Raw genomic sequence first — 15,529 nt, 5'->3', positions numbered from 1 at the left:
ACAATGTTTGGAGATCATCGGACAGACTGAGAAAACAACAACAAATCCAAGTAAATGTCAGCCATTTTTATTTCTCACTGGTTTTTCCCAGTGAGGATAGGAAACTGAGGCTACAATTCACACAAGCTCACCTAAATTGGTGCAGGCAGGTGGTGGTGTAATGGGTTGGTGGGGGTTTTCATGGCACTCTTTGGGGCGCTTAATACCAACTAAGCACCTTTTAAATGCCACAGCCAGCCTGAGTTTCATTGCTGACCATGTCCTTCTCTTTATAACCACAGTGTGTTGATTAATTCCAGCAATATAATGCAACACATTACAAAACACAATGTTCTCCACAGTCACCACATCTCAATCCAATAAAACACATATGGGATGTGCTGGAACTGTATTTTTACATTATCATATTTAAAGCAACATTCCATTTTTCGAAAATAGGTTCGTTTTAAAACTCACTATAGTTAAACTATAGTTTAAGTTTATACCATTTTCACAAAGTTTACCATTTTTGAATCCATTCAGCTGATCTCTGGTTCTAGCAGGAGCACTTTTAGCTTAGCTTAGCATAAATCATTAAATCTGATTAGACCATTAGCAAGTCGCAAAAAGATCATTCAAGATCATTCAGATCATTTTCCTATTTAAAACTTGACTCTCCTGTAGTTACATTGTGTACAGAAAATGAAAAGTTGCTATTTTCTAGGTCAATATGGGTAGGAACTATGAGCCGATTTGAATGTTATCACTCGATTGAATAGGCATTATCAGTGGTTATCAGCTGATATGGGCTAGTAGGATCCTTCTAAGCCAACTGGTAGGCTCAGAAGGCTGTTATCATCCATTTGCATAGTTAATCAGCTATAGATCACATTTGGCTGTGGCCAGAAGTTAACAAGATTGCATTCATTCATTTTCTTTTGGCTTCGTCCCTTTATTAATCCGGGGTCGCCACAGCGGAATGAACCGCTAATGCAGCGGATGCCCTTCCAGCTGCAACCCATCACTGGGAAACACCTGTACATATTCATTCACACACATACACTACGGACAATTTAGCTTACCCAATTCACCTATAGCGCATGTCTTTGGACTGTGTGGGAAACCGGAGCACCCGGAGGAAATCCCACACGAACACAAAGTATAACTAGTATAGCTGATTATCCATGTGAATAGACAATAACAGCCTTCTGAGCCTACCAGTAGGAGCAGAAGGCCCCAACTGGGGCATATCTATCAGCTGATAACCACTGATAATGGCCTTTCAATCGAGTGACAACATTCGAAGCGGGTGGAATTATCCTCTCATTCTGATGTACTGTAATAATCAAGAAACATCAGGCGCAATGATATTACTCAGCACTATTACCTGGGAACTATTTTCTGCTGTGTAATATAGTACTAGCAATTAGCAAGATGCACCTAATAAAGTAGCCAATAAAGAGCAATTTACTTAAACTACAGCAATTTCTGTTTTAAAACTGAAAACTTGAACTGAATTGAGCTGGATGATGACATCAGTCTTTTGTTGCTGGTTTTGGATGATTTTTTTTAATTGACAAATTTGCAATATTGACATTGTGAATGAACTGAATTGAGCAGAATGATGACTGTTGCTTTCTGCAGAACTGCAAAGCCAAATGTAATTAATTTAACTCATGAACTTCAAAGTTAATGAATTGAATCAACACTAAACTGATTTGATCTGTATACTGACCCTATTGACTTTTTTTTGCAGCGTTTGAATGTCTCATGTTTGCCTCATTGATTCTATTTTCAAAAGCTCCATTAAACAATCTGTATTATATACAGAACCAAACAAATCAAGACTAATATGATTAATGAAAGAAGACTCGAGACAGAATTCCACTTAAAACTGGGCACATTTTACTGTAAAACAGGATAGGAAACATTTCCAGTGCTCATTGCTGTGGTCGTACAAGGAAAAACAAACAGTTTTACAGCAAACTACCTTCCTTTATACAACATCTCATAGGAAATACTGTGAATACTGAGCTAAAGAGATAGAAACTATGAGCTTAAGCTCGGTCATTTCGTGTAGCAAAAATGACAAGAGCTAATTTGCTTAAGAAATATCGACCATTTATCTGAACTAAACACTATTATGTCATATACTGTATTTGGCGATGTAGCCAAACTAAGAAAACCCATACATGATTACTGCCATCACTCTTTAAGACTTTCTAGATATTGTAATATAGGCTATTTAAAGTATTATCATTGCTACTGACAAAGTGATTTAGTTCACCCACTTGGCTTTGCAAAAAATAAGAGAGACAAGTCTTCAAAAGCAAACAAACAAACAAACAAACATTTCTTTAAAACCACCATGAGCCAAAGAGTCTAACGGCGCAATCATGATGCTGTCAATCATGCAGCGTTTATTCTAATCATCTATTCCACGTTAAACAGCAGGACGCCACCTTAGAGACACAGGATAAGATTAATATCATCTAAAAACTCTGCTTTTAAAAGCTGAAACAGTTCAGACATTTTTTAAACAATAGGTTTCATATTTGCCATTTTCTCTTCACTAAACAGAAACCAGCTGAACATACTGCAGATATTTCTCAAATTCTCAACATTGCAGACTAACAGAATTCATAAAAAGCATAATGCATCTCAGAGATGTTCAAGTTGACCAATTATAATTTTAATTAACAACTGACCATTTAGTTTTACTGCTTCATATCAGAATGATAAATAATTAGTACAGACAATAGACAGAAACTGAGTGAAGCCTTCAAATATTATCACCCGAAGCTCAGTGATATCCCACATGTCTCTCTTCATTGAGCTGCAAAGCCAGTGGTCGTGTTAAAATAAATAAATAAAACAAATGCTGTTGGACACACAAACAGCATTCAAAGATATTCAGACAACAGTGTCTAGAAGCAGTACAGGCTGTCCTAGAAAACAAAACCGCTCGTTATGATGTCTATTGCTACAGAAAACAGTTCGGAGAGATGCACAAAGATGTATTTGCGAGGAATGAGACATGCTTTTCAATGCATTCTTTAAATAAATCACTCCTTTCATTTCCTAAAACCCATGAGTGATGATGAATATATGAAACTCAATGCATCACAGTCAACATCTTATTGCAGAAAGTAGGGGGTCTTCACACATTACGTTTCCCACTTGACCTTCGCACCAATCCAGATGGCTCCATGATCCTCCTTATGGTGCCATCGGCTCAATCAGTAATAACACACAAGATATCCAACGTTATTTCACCCACAGATCATACAGAGTTGAAGTCAGAATTATAAGTCCGCCTTTGAATTTTTTATTCTTTTTTAAAAAAAAATTCCCAAACGATGTTTAACAGAGGAAGCAAATTTTCACAGTATGTCTGATAATATTTTTTCTTCAAGAGAAAGTCTTATTTGTTTAGGCTAAAATATAAGCAGTTTTTCATTTTTTTAAAATCCATTTTAGGGTCAAAATTATTAGCCCCTTTAAGCTATATTATTTTTTGACTGTCTACAGAACAAACCATCATTGTACAATAACTTGCCTAATTACCCTAACCTGCCTAGTTACCCTAATTAACCTAGTTAAGCCTTTAAATGTCACTTTAAGCTGTATACTAGTGTTTTAAAAATATCTAGTTAAATATTATGTACGGTCATCAAGGCAAAGATAAAATAAATGAGCTATTAGAAATAAGTTATTAAAACTATTATGTTGCGATGCAGTGGCACAGTAGGTAGAGCTGTCGCCTCACAGCAAGAAGGTTGCTGGTTCAGGGCTCGGCTGGGTCAGTTGGCGTTTCTGTGTGGAGTTTGCATGTTCTCCCTGCATTCACGTGGGTTTCCTCCAGGTGCTCAGTTTTCCCCCACAGTCCAAAGACATGTGGTATAGGTGAATTGGGTGGGCTAAATTGTCCGTAGTGTATGAGTGTGAATGGTTCTTTCCCGGAGATGGGTTGCAGCTGGAAGGGCATCCGCTGCGTAAAACATGTGCTGGATAAGTTTGCGGTTCATTCCGCTGTGGGGACCCCAGAATAATAAAGGGACTAAGCCGAAAAGAAAATGAATAAATGATTGAACTATTGTTTGTAAATGTGCCGAAAAAAATCTTCTCTTTGTTAAACAGAAATTGGGGAAAAAAATAAACAGGGGGGCAAATAATTGTGACTTCAACCATATATATTAATATCTATCTATTTTACAGTCTATTATGGCATTTCCAACGTTATTTCACCCACAGAGAAAAAATATATATATATATATATATATATATATATATATATATATATATATATATATATATATATATATATATATATATATATATATATATATTTATATACATACTGATATTTATCAATTTTACAGTCTATTATGGCATTATAGCATATAATGACTTTGGTAGAGAGTGCAGAGATAATTATATGGGTTAAACGGAAAGCAAATTACAAAGTCACACCAAGACATGCAATCATAGCATCAGTAAAGAAGCAGTTTTGATTTTAATCCAATCCGACTGCTTTATTTGCTTTTTCGGGCGAGTGGTCAGAGATGAAAAGCGATGTGATGGATCAGCACAAGGCAAACACAGATGCATTCTTCACATCTCAGTGCTCCTGTCTGCATCTCCAAAGCTAAAACGCACTCCCAAACACAGACGTGGATATATATGTGTAATTCTGCAAATTTACACCACAGCTTTATGCTTTAAATATAGCAATATCATGGATTTTTGCACCGCATTCTCATCTTCCCCTTATTACACCAGCAAGACTAAGCACATTGCATTTTTCTATTTGTCTGGTAGCTCTCTATGAAATGCTTTGGACTATCTATTGCACCAGCTGCTGCTGTTTTGCATTCGAACATCCACTCGTGATGATTACAACTACCTAGTGTTTTATCTGTTTGCCGCATCCAAAACACCCACGCACAAACTAGAGGACGTTTTCCTCCACAGAAAACCACTTTAAAGGCTAAACGAACTATCCTGTATACTATGAAAAAAGCTAATCTTGATGCTCAAAACATGATCACAGTTACATTCAGGACCAATTACTACCGAAAAGAGAAGTATTGCAGATACAATTGCACTTTGACTTATCAGAAATGGATAAATGATTATCCTCCACGTACAAATAAAACACCACTAAACTATGTGACGTCAAGTCAACTGTGAGAGAAACACATAATATGAGCGCAAAATACACAAATATGACGAGATCGGAGCGCAAAATCACCAACGTTTTCTATTTTAATTCATCATCTGTTTTAAAATCTTATTTAATTATTAAGATGCTAGAAAAGTTTTGAAAATTTTGAAGCTGAAAGACAAAATCTGCCTATAATGAGCACTTTCTACACATGCCTTAATGTTATACATACAGTACATCATTTTATGGACATTTCGACAATGAATCTGTAAGTCCACAGATGTCTAAAACGCACATAAAGTCCCTGATACAGATATCAAGTTATTCCAAATCCACTTAGGTAACTCATTTATTGGGACTGAACAACTTCACACAAAGAAATTCTTTCGCTCCCTTTCTCTCTAAAGATGGTAAAGCACAGAGGGATGTCAGTTAAACGAAACCTGAGTTATAGTCCCTCTTATGAATCCTAAACAAAAACACACCACACTCTAACTAAAACAGCGCAATAATATGCTGAAAGATCAATTACAGTAGCTATTTGATAGTGATAAAGTGAATACGTACACACACAACACAGATATGTAGTCCCAAAGTTGATCCTGCACTTGTAGAATAATATAAGAACGTCAAGGCCTGTTTAAGTATGGCCTTGTTTTCACTGTCCCTGCTAGTTAACCACAAAAACAGCTACTCGAAAAATACTAAACAAAAACTAAAACAAAACAAAAATCCTCCTTCTCGTTGTAGCTTCTCAAAGAAATCGAGCATGATGTTCTAGACCTCACGCAGGCTAAAAGATACAACCTGTCGGTATCTAGCGAATGTTTCTCTTTCAGGCTGAAAGCTGGGGGATGGGGGTGAACGCACAGCACCTAACAGTAATGGCTGCTTCCCATCAGAGGGTGGAGAAATTCCAGTGTTTTCTCTATGTCAGCCGTCCTCATATTCCTCGTTCACCTCAGGGCTTTTTCGGCCCAGGCTCTTCTCGGGAAGTTACGTCGCCGGATGGCCCGCTAAAGTAAGCTACCTGCCTCTTGGGCTGTTTAAACCAACACCACAATGTCACAGAAGGTCATCGTAGTCGAGAAGTTTAGAGTGTTGGCGGGTCTTCCATAAACGGTACAGGCGAAAGTCGAAGTACATCTCGATCATTTCCTTACCTAAGAGTAGAGAGAAAGAAAAGGTCTTCTTAATTTTTTTACAATAAATAACATTTCAATCATATTATTACATTTAATCCTTCTCCGCAGTGTCAGTATATTGCACTCACAAGACTACTTTCTGAAATTGTTCAACCCTATAGGGCACAATATTTTAGCTCTCCCTAAAAATATCTGACCTTTAAATCACCGGTAACATGTCACACATCAAGCGTACCATCCACAGGGTGAAATGAATCTACATTAGGAGGCCGTTATAAGCGTTTGTGGGTGTTTTAAATACAGTTCTCTATTTAAACCAGTGGTAATTATCCTCAACAGTGTGAATCAAGCTGTGTGGAGTCCATAGGGGACAAAAGGAGATGGAAGAGGAGGGAGGCGTGCAAGTGGGCCTCCTGGGTCCAACGCGGAGACAGAAACAGTGGGAGAAGACAATGAGCTTTTAATTGGAGAATAATTATCATTGAATCAATAGCAGTGACATGGATGAGAGTTAGGGTCAGAGTTTAGGTGGCACTTTAGACTTTTATTTATCGTATCTGATTTGCTGTGCAGAACACTTTAGCTTGACAAAATATAGATGAAAGTATTTGAATATGCCTTATTGTACGGTGCCTTTGATACAGTGCAAATACACATTTATTCAATTAATATTAATTAAGTACACCCTCTTACTATATTGTTAGTGTTAGAATGAGAGTCAGTTGCATGCAATTATTTATGATTTATTGTTATTATTAATGGAACAAGTGCAACAAGCACACTCTAAAATAAAGCATTACAATGTTTTTTTCTTTGGTGAGGGTAGTTTACACTGAGCTAAACCCTGATTTTACTATTACACTGTAAAAAATATCCATAAATTAGCAGTTTTCCATTTTTTTGTGATTCATAATTTTATTTTCCCGTTTATTTATATTTTTGAATTGCATTAGGGGACCTTAATCTTTCTTTGAAAAACTTTTAACTTTTTAAAAAATATATATTTTTATTAACATTTTAATTTAAAGCAGTGATGCCCAAACTAGGGCCCGCGGACCAAAGTTGGCCATTTGAGGTTGGGAAAATGATTGGGAAGGGTTGGGGTATGCCTTTAACAAATATTCTCATTTCTATTTTATTCATTCATTTTCATTCAAAGCAAACTGAAATTAAATGTTTTAATCAAATGTTGTAAATGAATCCGATTTTTAAAAAAATGTACTGTAACTTAACGAATAGGGGACAAAGCAGAAGACATCAGTGTGCAAATCAAGGCGAAGGCAGATTAAACAAGAGTATGCGGTATTGAACTCCATTGTTTTACAAATGGATTTTTTTATGGCTTTATTGTAATAAGTTCATTAAAATAATATACATTTAAAAAAATTAAATCCATTAGTAAATACGGTTGAAGCAATTTTTTTCTATATATTTTTAAATATCATAAAATTACCCATGACAACTTCAATGTAAAACAGTTATTGTTATTGCTATATATACTTTTGGCCCACGGCTCTCAATTAAGTTTGGTTTTTGGCCCTTCATAGGAAAAAGTTGGAGCACCCCTGGTTTAAAGTAATATACTGTATTGTCTAAGTTGGTGTTGTATATTACGGCACAAAAACCTTGCAATAAACTGCCAGGACTTATTTCTATATACAGTTGAAGTCAGAATTATTAGCCCCTCTGAATTATTAGCCCCCTGTTTATTTTTTCCCCAATTTCTGTTTAATGGAGAGAAGATTTCTTCAACACATTTCTAAACATAATAGTTTTAATAACTCATTTATAATAACTGATTTCTTTTATCTTTGTCATGATGACAGTAAATAATATTTTACTAGATATTTTTCAAGACACTTCTATACAGCTTAAAGTGACATTTAAAGGCTTAACTAGGTTAATTAGGTTAACTAGGCAGGTTAGGGTAATTAAGCAAGTTATTGTATAACGATGGTTTGTTCTAAAGACTATCGAAAAAAATTAGCTTAAAGCGGCTAATAATTTTGACCTTAAAATGGAGTTTAAAAAATTAATAACTGCTCTTATTCTAGCTTAAATAAAACAAATAAGACTTTCTCTAGAAGAAAAAATATTATCAGACATACTGTGAACATTTCCTGAATCTGTTAAACATCATTTGGGAAATATTTAAAAAAAGAAAAGGAAAAAAATCAAAGGGGGGCTAATAATGTCAAACTACTAAAATGTCAATAAAAGTCACTTTGTTAAACTGTAGAGTTGAATTTTCAACATCAAAAGTCGACAGAGCAGTGATCAAAGTCCAATAATGCAATTCACAACCGTAAATAGACGTAAAACACTTATGAATCACAAACTACAGTGTAGATTGATAAGTGTCTCGCACTGTTAGCAATGTTTTTAGGGTTATGAAACTCTGCTCTGGAGCAGTTTAAGCATCATTTTTGCACAGTTTAACCTTGCACTGCAGTGTCAAACATGTACAATGTGAAATGATACTTCAATGTTTTGACTAGATGCTTAGCAACAAACAGGCCAATCAATAATCAATCCTGCAGTCATGGAAACGGATATATGCATTGCATGTAAACCATTGTTTGAAGGTAAAACTGTCTAATGATGACACTCCATTGGAGTGAAGAAGAGACTTTTATCCCTACCTTTAAAGTTTAAAAATGTTCATTTTTAATAAAGTAAGCAATATTTAATATGACGATGTGCAACAAGCCTTATGTAAACACGCTGCATGCTGTGTTCATCCAATCAATCAGAGTGACAGCACAAATATACAAATAAATATGGGCTTAAAAATGTAGAATGTGAAACATCAGTGTATGAATAATCGAGACACTGGGTATGTTATTGGCAATACAACCCAGGGTTCTGTTTATCTGGTGTCTAGACTAAACTACGGTTAAAAAACCCTTGTGTGTGTCAGAATACGTGTATGGTCCCGTCTGTTGCATATGTCTGTGTGTGCATGCAGAGCACTCACCCTGTGCTGACAGCTCCAGAGGAGACTTGAACTCAATGCGATGAGGTTTCATCAGTCTCTTGAGGTTTTGAAAAAGCTGAGGATGAGAGAAAGTTTTGCTTTTACTACTTTCACTTTTTTCAGCTTGCCACAATACATTTTATTCCCAGTATTCCCAATACAAACTTAACCATTTATCAGCCAAAGAACCATATACGGCAGTGTTTCTCAATCACGTTCCTGGAGGACCACCAGCACTGCATGTTTTGGATGTCTCCTTTGTTTGTCACACTTATTACAGGTCTTTTAGTCTCTCCTAATGAACTGATGATCTGAATTAGGTGTGTTTGGTTGAGAAGACAAGGAAAATGTCTGGTGGTCCTCCAGGAACATGGTTGAGAAACACTGATATAAGGTAACTTCATTGATATTAATTCATTAATTTTCTTTCAGCTTAGTTCCTTGTATTAATCAGGTGTCGCCACAGCGGAATGAACCGCCAACTTATCCAGCATATGTTTTACACAGTGGATGCCCTTCCATTTACAACCAAGTACTGGGAAACACCCATACACTCTTGCATTCACACACATACACAACAGCCAATTTAGCTTATTTAATTCACCTATAGTGCATGTCTTTGGACTGTGGGGGAAACTGATATTAATTACAATATAAAATTTTTCATAAACGTCATAAAAGTTCAAAAGTGATTGCATTTGAATTGATTTTAATTGATCAAAACTGATTACAAATAAATAATAATAAATAAATATTTTGAACAATAGCAATATTAAGGTGCCTTCAGGGGTTCTATGGAGTCAATCTAGGGCCGTATATACTTGCAACATAAAAGAAAGTTTTGCAAACAAAAAATGAAGTATTGAGCAAAAAATTTGTAAAATAATGCAAATCTCAAAAAATAAATAAATAAATAAATAAAAATTGCAAAAGGAAAAATTGAGCTTTGATAAATAAAAAAAGAATTTCGCAAACAAAAATAAAGAACTGCAATTAAAAATCTAGTAGTGCAAAAAAAAATTCATTCATTTTCTTTTCAGCTTAGTCCCTTTAATAATCTGGTGTCGCCACAGTGGAATGAACCGCCAAATTATCTAGCATATGTTTTACGCAGCAGATGCCCTTCCAGCTGCAACCCAACACTGGGAAACATCCATACTCTCTCATTCACACACATAGACTACGGAAAATTTAGCTTATTCAATTCACCTGTCCCACATGTCTTTGGACTTGTGGGGGAAACCAGAGCACCCGGAGGAAACCCACGCGAACACGGAGAGAACATGCAAACTCCACACAGAAATGCCAACTGACCCAGCTGAGGCTTTAACCAGCGACCTTCTTGCAGTAAGGCGATCATGCTACCCACTGCGCGACCGCGTCGCCAAAAAATATTAATATATTTGCTAAATATATTTTTTTCAGTACTGCCTTTACAAAATCTCTCAAGTCAATTGCAACGCTCATTTAGATTTTTGACTTTTACTGTTTGACGATTTAAACAGGTTAAAATCGGTTTAAATTTTATTGTAAATTCAATTACATTGTTTATATTAGGTGAATTCTTGTTGCTGCCATTGTACATTATATTAAGTAAAGACAATAATAATTTTAAAATGTATTAACTTAGGGTGTTTTTGTTAGATAACCCTATTTTAATGCTGATAATTATTAATCAATTAAAATATGAAATACTGTACATACTTACAGTATATATATAATGCTAATAATAGTAACGACAGTTAAATATTATGAATAACCTAAATTATGAAATTGTCATTCTTTTTTTATTATTAATAATAGGCTAAACACATTTTAAAATGGCCTGATATATAACCGCCAAAGTCTCTATGCATCTCCTCACTCTGGTTGATAATGTAATTGCACAGGGTGTTAATAGGTGCCTTAGAGTGCTGTGTGTGCTACGTGAATCAGAGGGATCTGAACAGGGCAGCTGGTGGAGTGTTAAACTGTGTGTTGTGCCATTCTGTGATCGACTTCTGCCCGAGGGGGTCAAGTAATGTCAATGAGAATCCTTCATATCAGGACAAAGCCTGTCAGAGTGCATTAATTGCCTCCTGCTATTCCCCTCCCGATCCCTGGACTTCAGCTTCTCTGGCCGCTGTCAGTATAATCCCTCATCTGGGCATCTTTTCTAGGAGCTATATTCCGAAGCCCTCTAATCGATCATGAAAGCCTCATGAATCCAAGCTCTGATAATCCCTCCTTTTCCTTTGTTGAGAAAGAAAGGCTATTTTTATGACATTGCTAAACTAAAGATTTTAAGATAAACTCCAGATCTATCAGGAGATACGAATATGATGCAACAGTGAAAATCAGAATCATTAAAAACAAAATTAGCCACTCAAATTTAATTAAAAACAGGACTGGTGGTACTGGCTAAAAGCTCCCCATTATAATGATGCCGAGCAAATTACTGACTTGCTTTTATTCAGTATATTATTACGCATGCTCAAGCAGTCGTTACAACCTACTTAGCTTTCTGGTGAAGCACACACACACGCACAAGACATATGGCTTGCTGCTGCTGCTTTGGCAAGGCTAATAGAAAACAAATCACACAGACAAAGTATTACAGTTATCTGATGCTCACACTACAGAGAGCGCAAAGGTAGGCGTATAAAGGCAGCGGACCCAAAAATTAAATGTCTCTCCTCCTCATTGTTTTAAAACCTGTACGACCTGTATTTGTTCATGCTTTTCATGAATCGCAAAAGCAGATATTTTTAATTACATTGTACATTGTATGAGAGCTTCCAAGGTTAAAAAAGCACACAAAACCAATATAAAAAAACGCATCATGAAATGGCAATACAAAGTATTTTTAAAAGTATATTAAAACTGTTGACAGGCTTTGTGCATGACATTAAAAAAAACTATTTATGTGATTAAAAAAAACTTCAAATTGTCTTAAATTCACTAAAGTCTTCTGTCTACCAAATTGCTTTTTACAAGATAAACACATTTTTCACTTGTTTTCAAAGGGCACATAGCATTCTTTTAAAAAACACAAGTAGCTTTACAACGAATAAATAAGGCATTTATATAAATATAGGATGGAAACTGGTAGCATTGAACAGAGGCTTGTTGCAAACACCCTGCAAAATGTTCTCATTGCATAAATTACACAGTGCTGTTGGACTGCTTGTATTTCCACACAGCAGACTGTCATAAATTGCACTCTCTGCTTATGACAGCTGGTGCAAATTAAATGGCTTCATACAGCCAATAACAATCAGTATACAATCCTTGATCAGCCTTAATATCAAGGTAGAAATCACCTTGACGTATTCCTACTTTACATTCTCTTGACATGTCAAGTGAAAAACAAATCTGTTTACAATAGGTTCGCTCAGATACCCGACGGCATTTTCAGAAGATTTTCTAAAATTATTTTGTGTATACATGGCTTAACAATCAGGGCATTCTCTCTGGGTCACCTTGATGTGTTAATCGGATAAGCAACATTATCCGATAATGAACAAATCACACTTTGGCGATTTTGTTAACATCGAACTGAACAACTAATTGTATTTAAACATGCATATCTCTCTTCTGTACAACAGTATGTGTGGTACAAGTAACCACAAAGAAAGAGGTACAACCTCTCGCACATTTATGCTGGCAGATCAGGAATATTTTAACTATAAAATTACGAGCCAAACTCAAAGAGCAAACTCAAATAAATATAATAAATGGACCTGCAACCACTGAACCATTACAAACAAGAAAACGAACATGTCTGTTGAGATTAATGCAATTGATCGAAGTCTTTGGTCTTGTCTTTGGTTGCTGCAAAATTACTCAAAAACAGTAGATATCAATCATGTTAGACACCAAACAAAGCTATGGTCAAAATCTTAGCTTTGTTTTTCTGTTGAGTGTCTTGAATGTCTTAAAATGAAGACATTTATAAGAGTGTTATAAAGCAGTAGCAGTATTGACATCTATTCTACAGGATTCCAACATTCTTCAAAATACCTTTTATGCTCAACAGGGGAAAGAAATTCAAACAGGTTTGAAACAAAGGGTGGATAAATGATAATTTTTATTTCTGGGAGAACTATCACTTTAAATACAGTGGTAATTCCATAATGTACAGTGTGTATTTTTGAGATTGTCTTAAATCACTAATAATCATGACATCCAATATTGGACAATAACAATCAGATAGATTAGACCACTTAAAAAAAAGATCGAACAATTTGTGCACGAATCAGATTGATCTAATTCTAAACTTATTGTCTTAACCCTTGTGTATTGTTCAAATTTCCAACCATTTTGCACCATTGACTTCCATTATAATGGCATTTTTGATTGTTGGTTTCCTCTGTTGGGATGAGGTAAAAATTGTAATTGTAAACTGTTGATCATCAGTTGGCACCATTAACCCTTTAGATAAGACAAAAAAATCTGAGAGTGTATCTGAGAGGGTATTGTTGAGTTTTTTAAAGTTTTCAAAACCATTTTTTCCAAAATATGTGCCAAAATAAGATTTGTCACCAAAAATCAATCCATTTGCTAAAACACAGAGAACGCTGAGACCAAATTAAGACTCAAAATCCCCCCAAGAATTAATGTTTACTCACTGAATCAAAGCCATATGGTCTACTTATTATGACACTTCTATGGTGCTTTCACAAGTTCGCCCATACATCCATATTGCCTATTAGTTAATAATAAATGAACTTGGCTTGCTGTCCTTGAAAAAAGGCATGGTCCTGAGGTTTATCTCAAGATCTGAGAAAAATCCCACCTATCAAAACTACAATGAAAGCGAAAGAATGCCATACAGGAGAAAATGGGGTTATAAGGGATGCCAGAAGAATTGTTAATGTTTAAATATGCTCAAAATGATGACTGACAGTACAGAACGAATGGGTTCATCACAAACCTACAGTGCAGCATTAATAAGTACACCCTCTAAAAATGTATTATTTAATTTTTTTTTAACTTCTTACTGAATATGGACAATATATTGTTGGAATAAAAAATCAATTCCATGCGTGTTCAATAAAAAAAGGTCAGGAGAGGTTTTTCTTCAATGTAAAAACCGTAATAATTGTATTGGATACAAATGAATAATTTGATTCACAGAATAGAATTTTGTTATCCTCAATGCAATGCAAAAGTTCCATTAAGGCAATATCTTCAGCTTATATAGGCAACTGATATTAACAGGTGGAGTTCAGTGGAATTCATCACTTGTCAATCATTCTCCAGTCTTCCGTTGGCCGCACCCCATACATAAATCCTCTTTTCTATGAATTCTCTGCACAACATTAAAAGCATAAGACTTTCTATGTTCTGTTCAGTTTTAACAATTTTCTTCAGACAGGAAGTTTCTGCAGAGCTGAATTTAATTTTGGACCTGCATGTATCTACTTCTGCAAAAACGCAAAATAACATGTACAGCATCCCACACACAACAGTAGAAGTTCAGTTATTATATTACCCTTAAATGACCAATACAAATAATTGTTTGATGAAAAAAAAGAGACAAAAATAATAAAAAATATTTTCCTTTTTCCTAACAATATACGTCTGCATTTTTACAGAACTTATTTATTAAAGTAACGATTTATTCAATATTGCATACATTCATGTGAAGTGAAACAAAACCCACTACAACCTATAAAAACATTTCTGTCAATTAACATTATACATACACACACATACACACATACACGCACGCACGCACGCACACACATATATATATATATATTATTTTTTATTTCTTTTTTTTTTTCCCAATTATTATTTTTTTGTCAGTTTTACCTTTTTTATATGACAGGAAGTAAAGTTGGAAAGGTCTGTGACCCAGGACTCGACCTGAAGCACAGTGGCATAATGTTGACTATCAGCGCTGACATATTTATTTTTCCCCTAACATACTAATTGTGGTGTTTAAATTGTAGACATAAACTTATTATTATTATTATTATTATTTTATTTTATATAAAACCAGACTTGCACAAATATCTCATTGTATAGCGTAGAAGTAGACATTTAAAAGCATGATGGGTGTTTTTCAGAGAAATATGTTTGGGTAAACTCAGTTGTACTGGGCACTGCACATTTGGATTAAATTAAATAGAGCAGTGTGGTTTTGAAAAGATGTGAAGAGAGTAAATGATGATAACCTTGTATTTCATGCACAGACTATTCCCGTAAAAACAAAGACAAGGCATAGAGATGTTGGGTTGCTTGCACCTGGTTGGGATCTATTTATAGCAAGTT

General features: G+C 35.1%; 1 protein-coding gene across 1 annotated transcript in view; it reads right to left on the bottom strand.

Moving 5' to 3' along the window:
* Positions 1 to 4,869: 4,869 nt before the first annotated feature.
* The window catches only part of nsmfb (NMDA receptor synaptonuclear signaling and neuronal migration factor b), a 53,499-nt gene continuing 42,839 nt past the window's right edge, over positions 4,870 to 15,529 (bottom strand). The window contains exons 13-14 of the mRNA XM_056457861.1: positions 9,269 to 9,344; positions 4,870 to 6,309 (exon numbers count right to left, since the gene is read on the bottom strand). Coding sequence (XP_056313836.1) covers positions 6,212 to 6,309; positions 9,269 to 9,344 — 174 coding nt within the window. The 3' untranslated portion in view covers positions 4,870 to 6,211. The remainder of the gene's footprint in view (positions 6,310 to 9,268; positions 9,345 to 15,529) is intronic.

The sequence above is a fragment of the Danio aesculapii genome, chromosome 5 (genome assembly GCF_903798145.1).
Source record: "Danio aesculapii chromosome 5, fDanAes4.1, whole genome shotgun sequence".
Lineage (NCBI taxonomy): Eukaryota > Metazoa > Chordata > Actinopteri > Cypriniformes > Danionidae > Danio > Danio aesculapii.
This window is presented reverse-complemented; position numbering and strand designations above follow the sequence as displayed.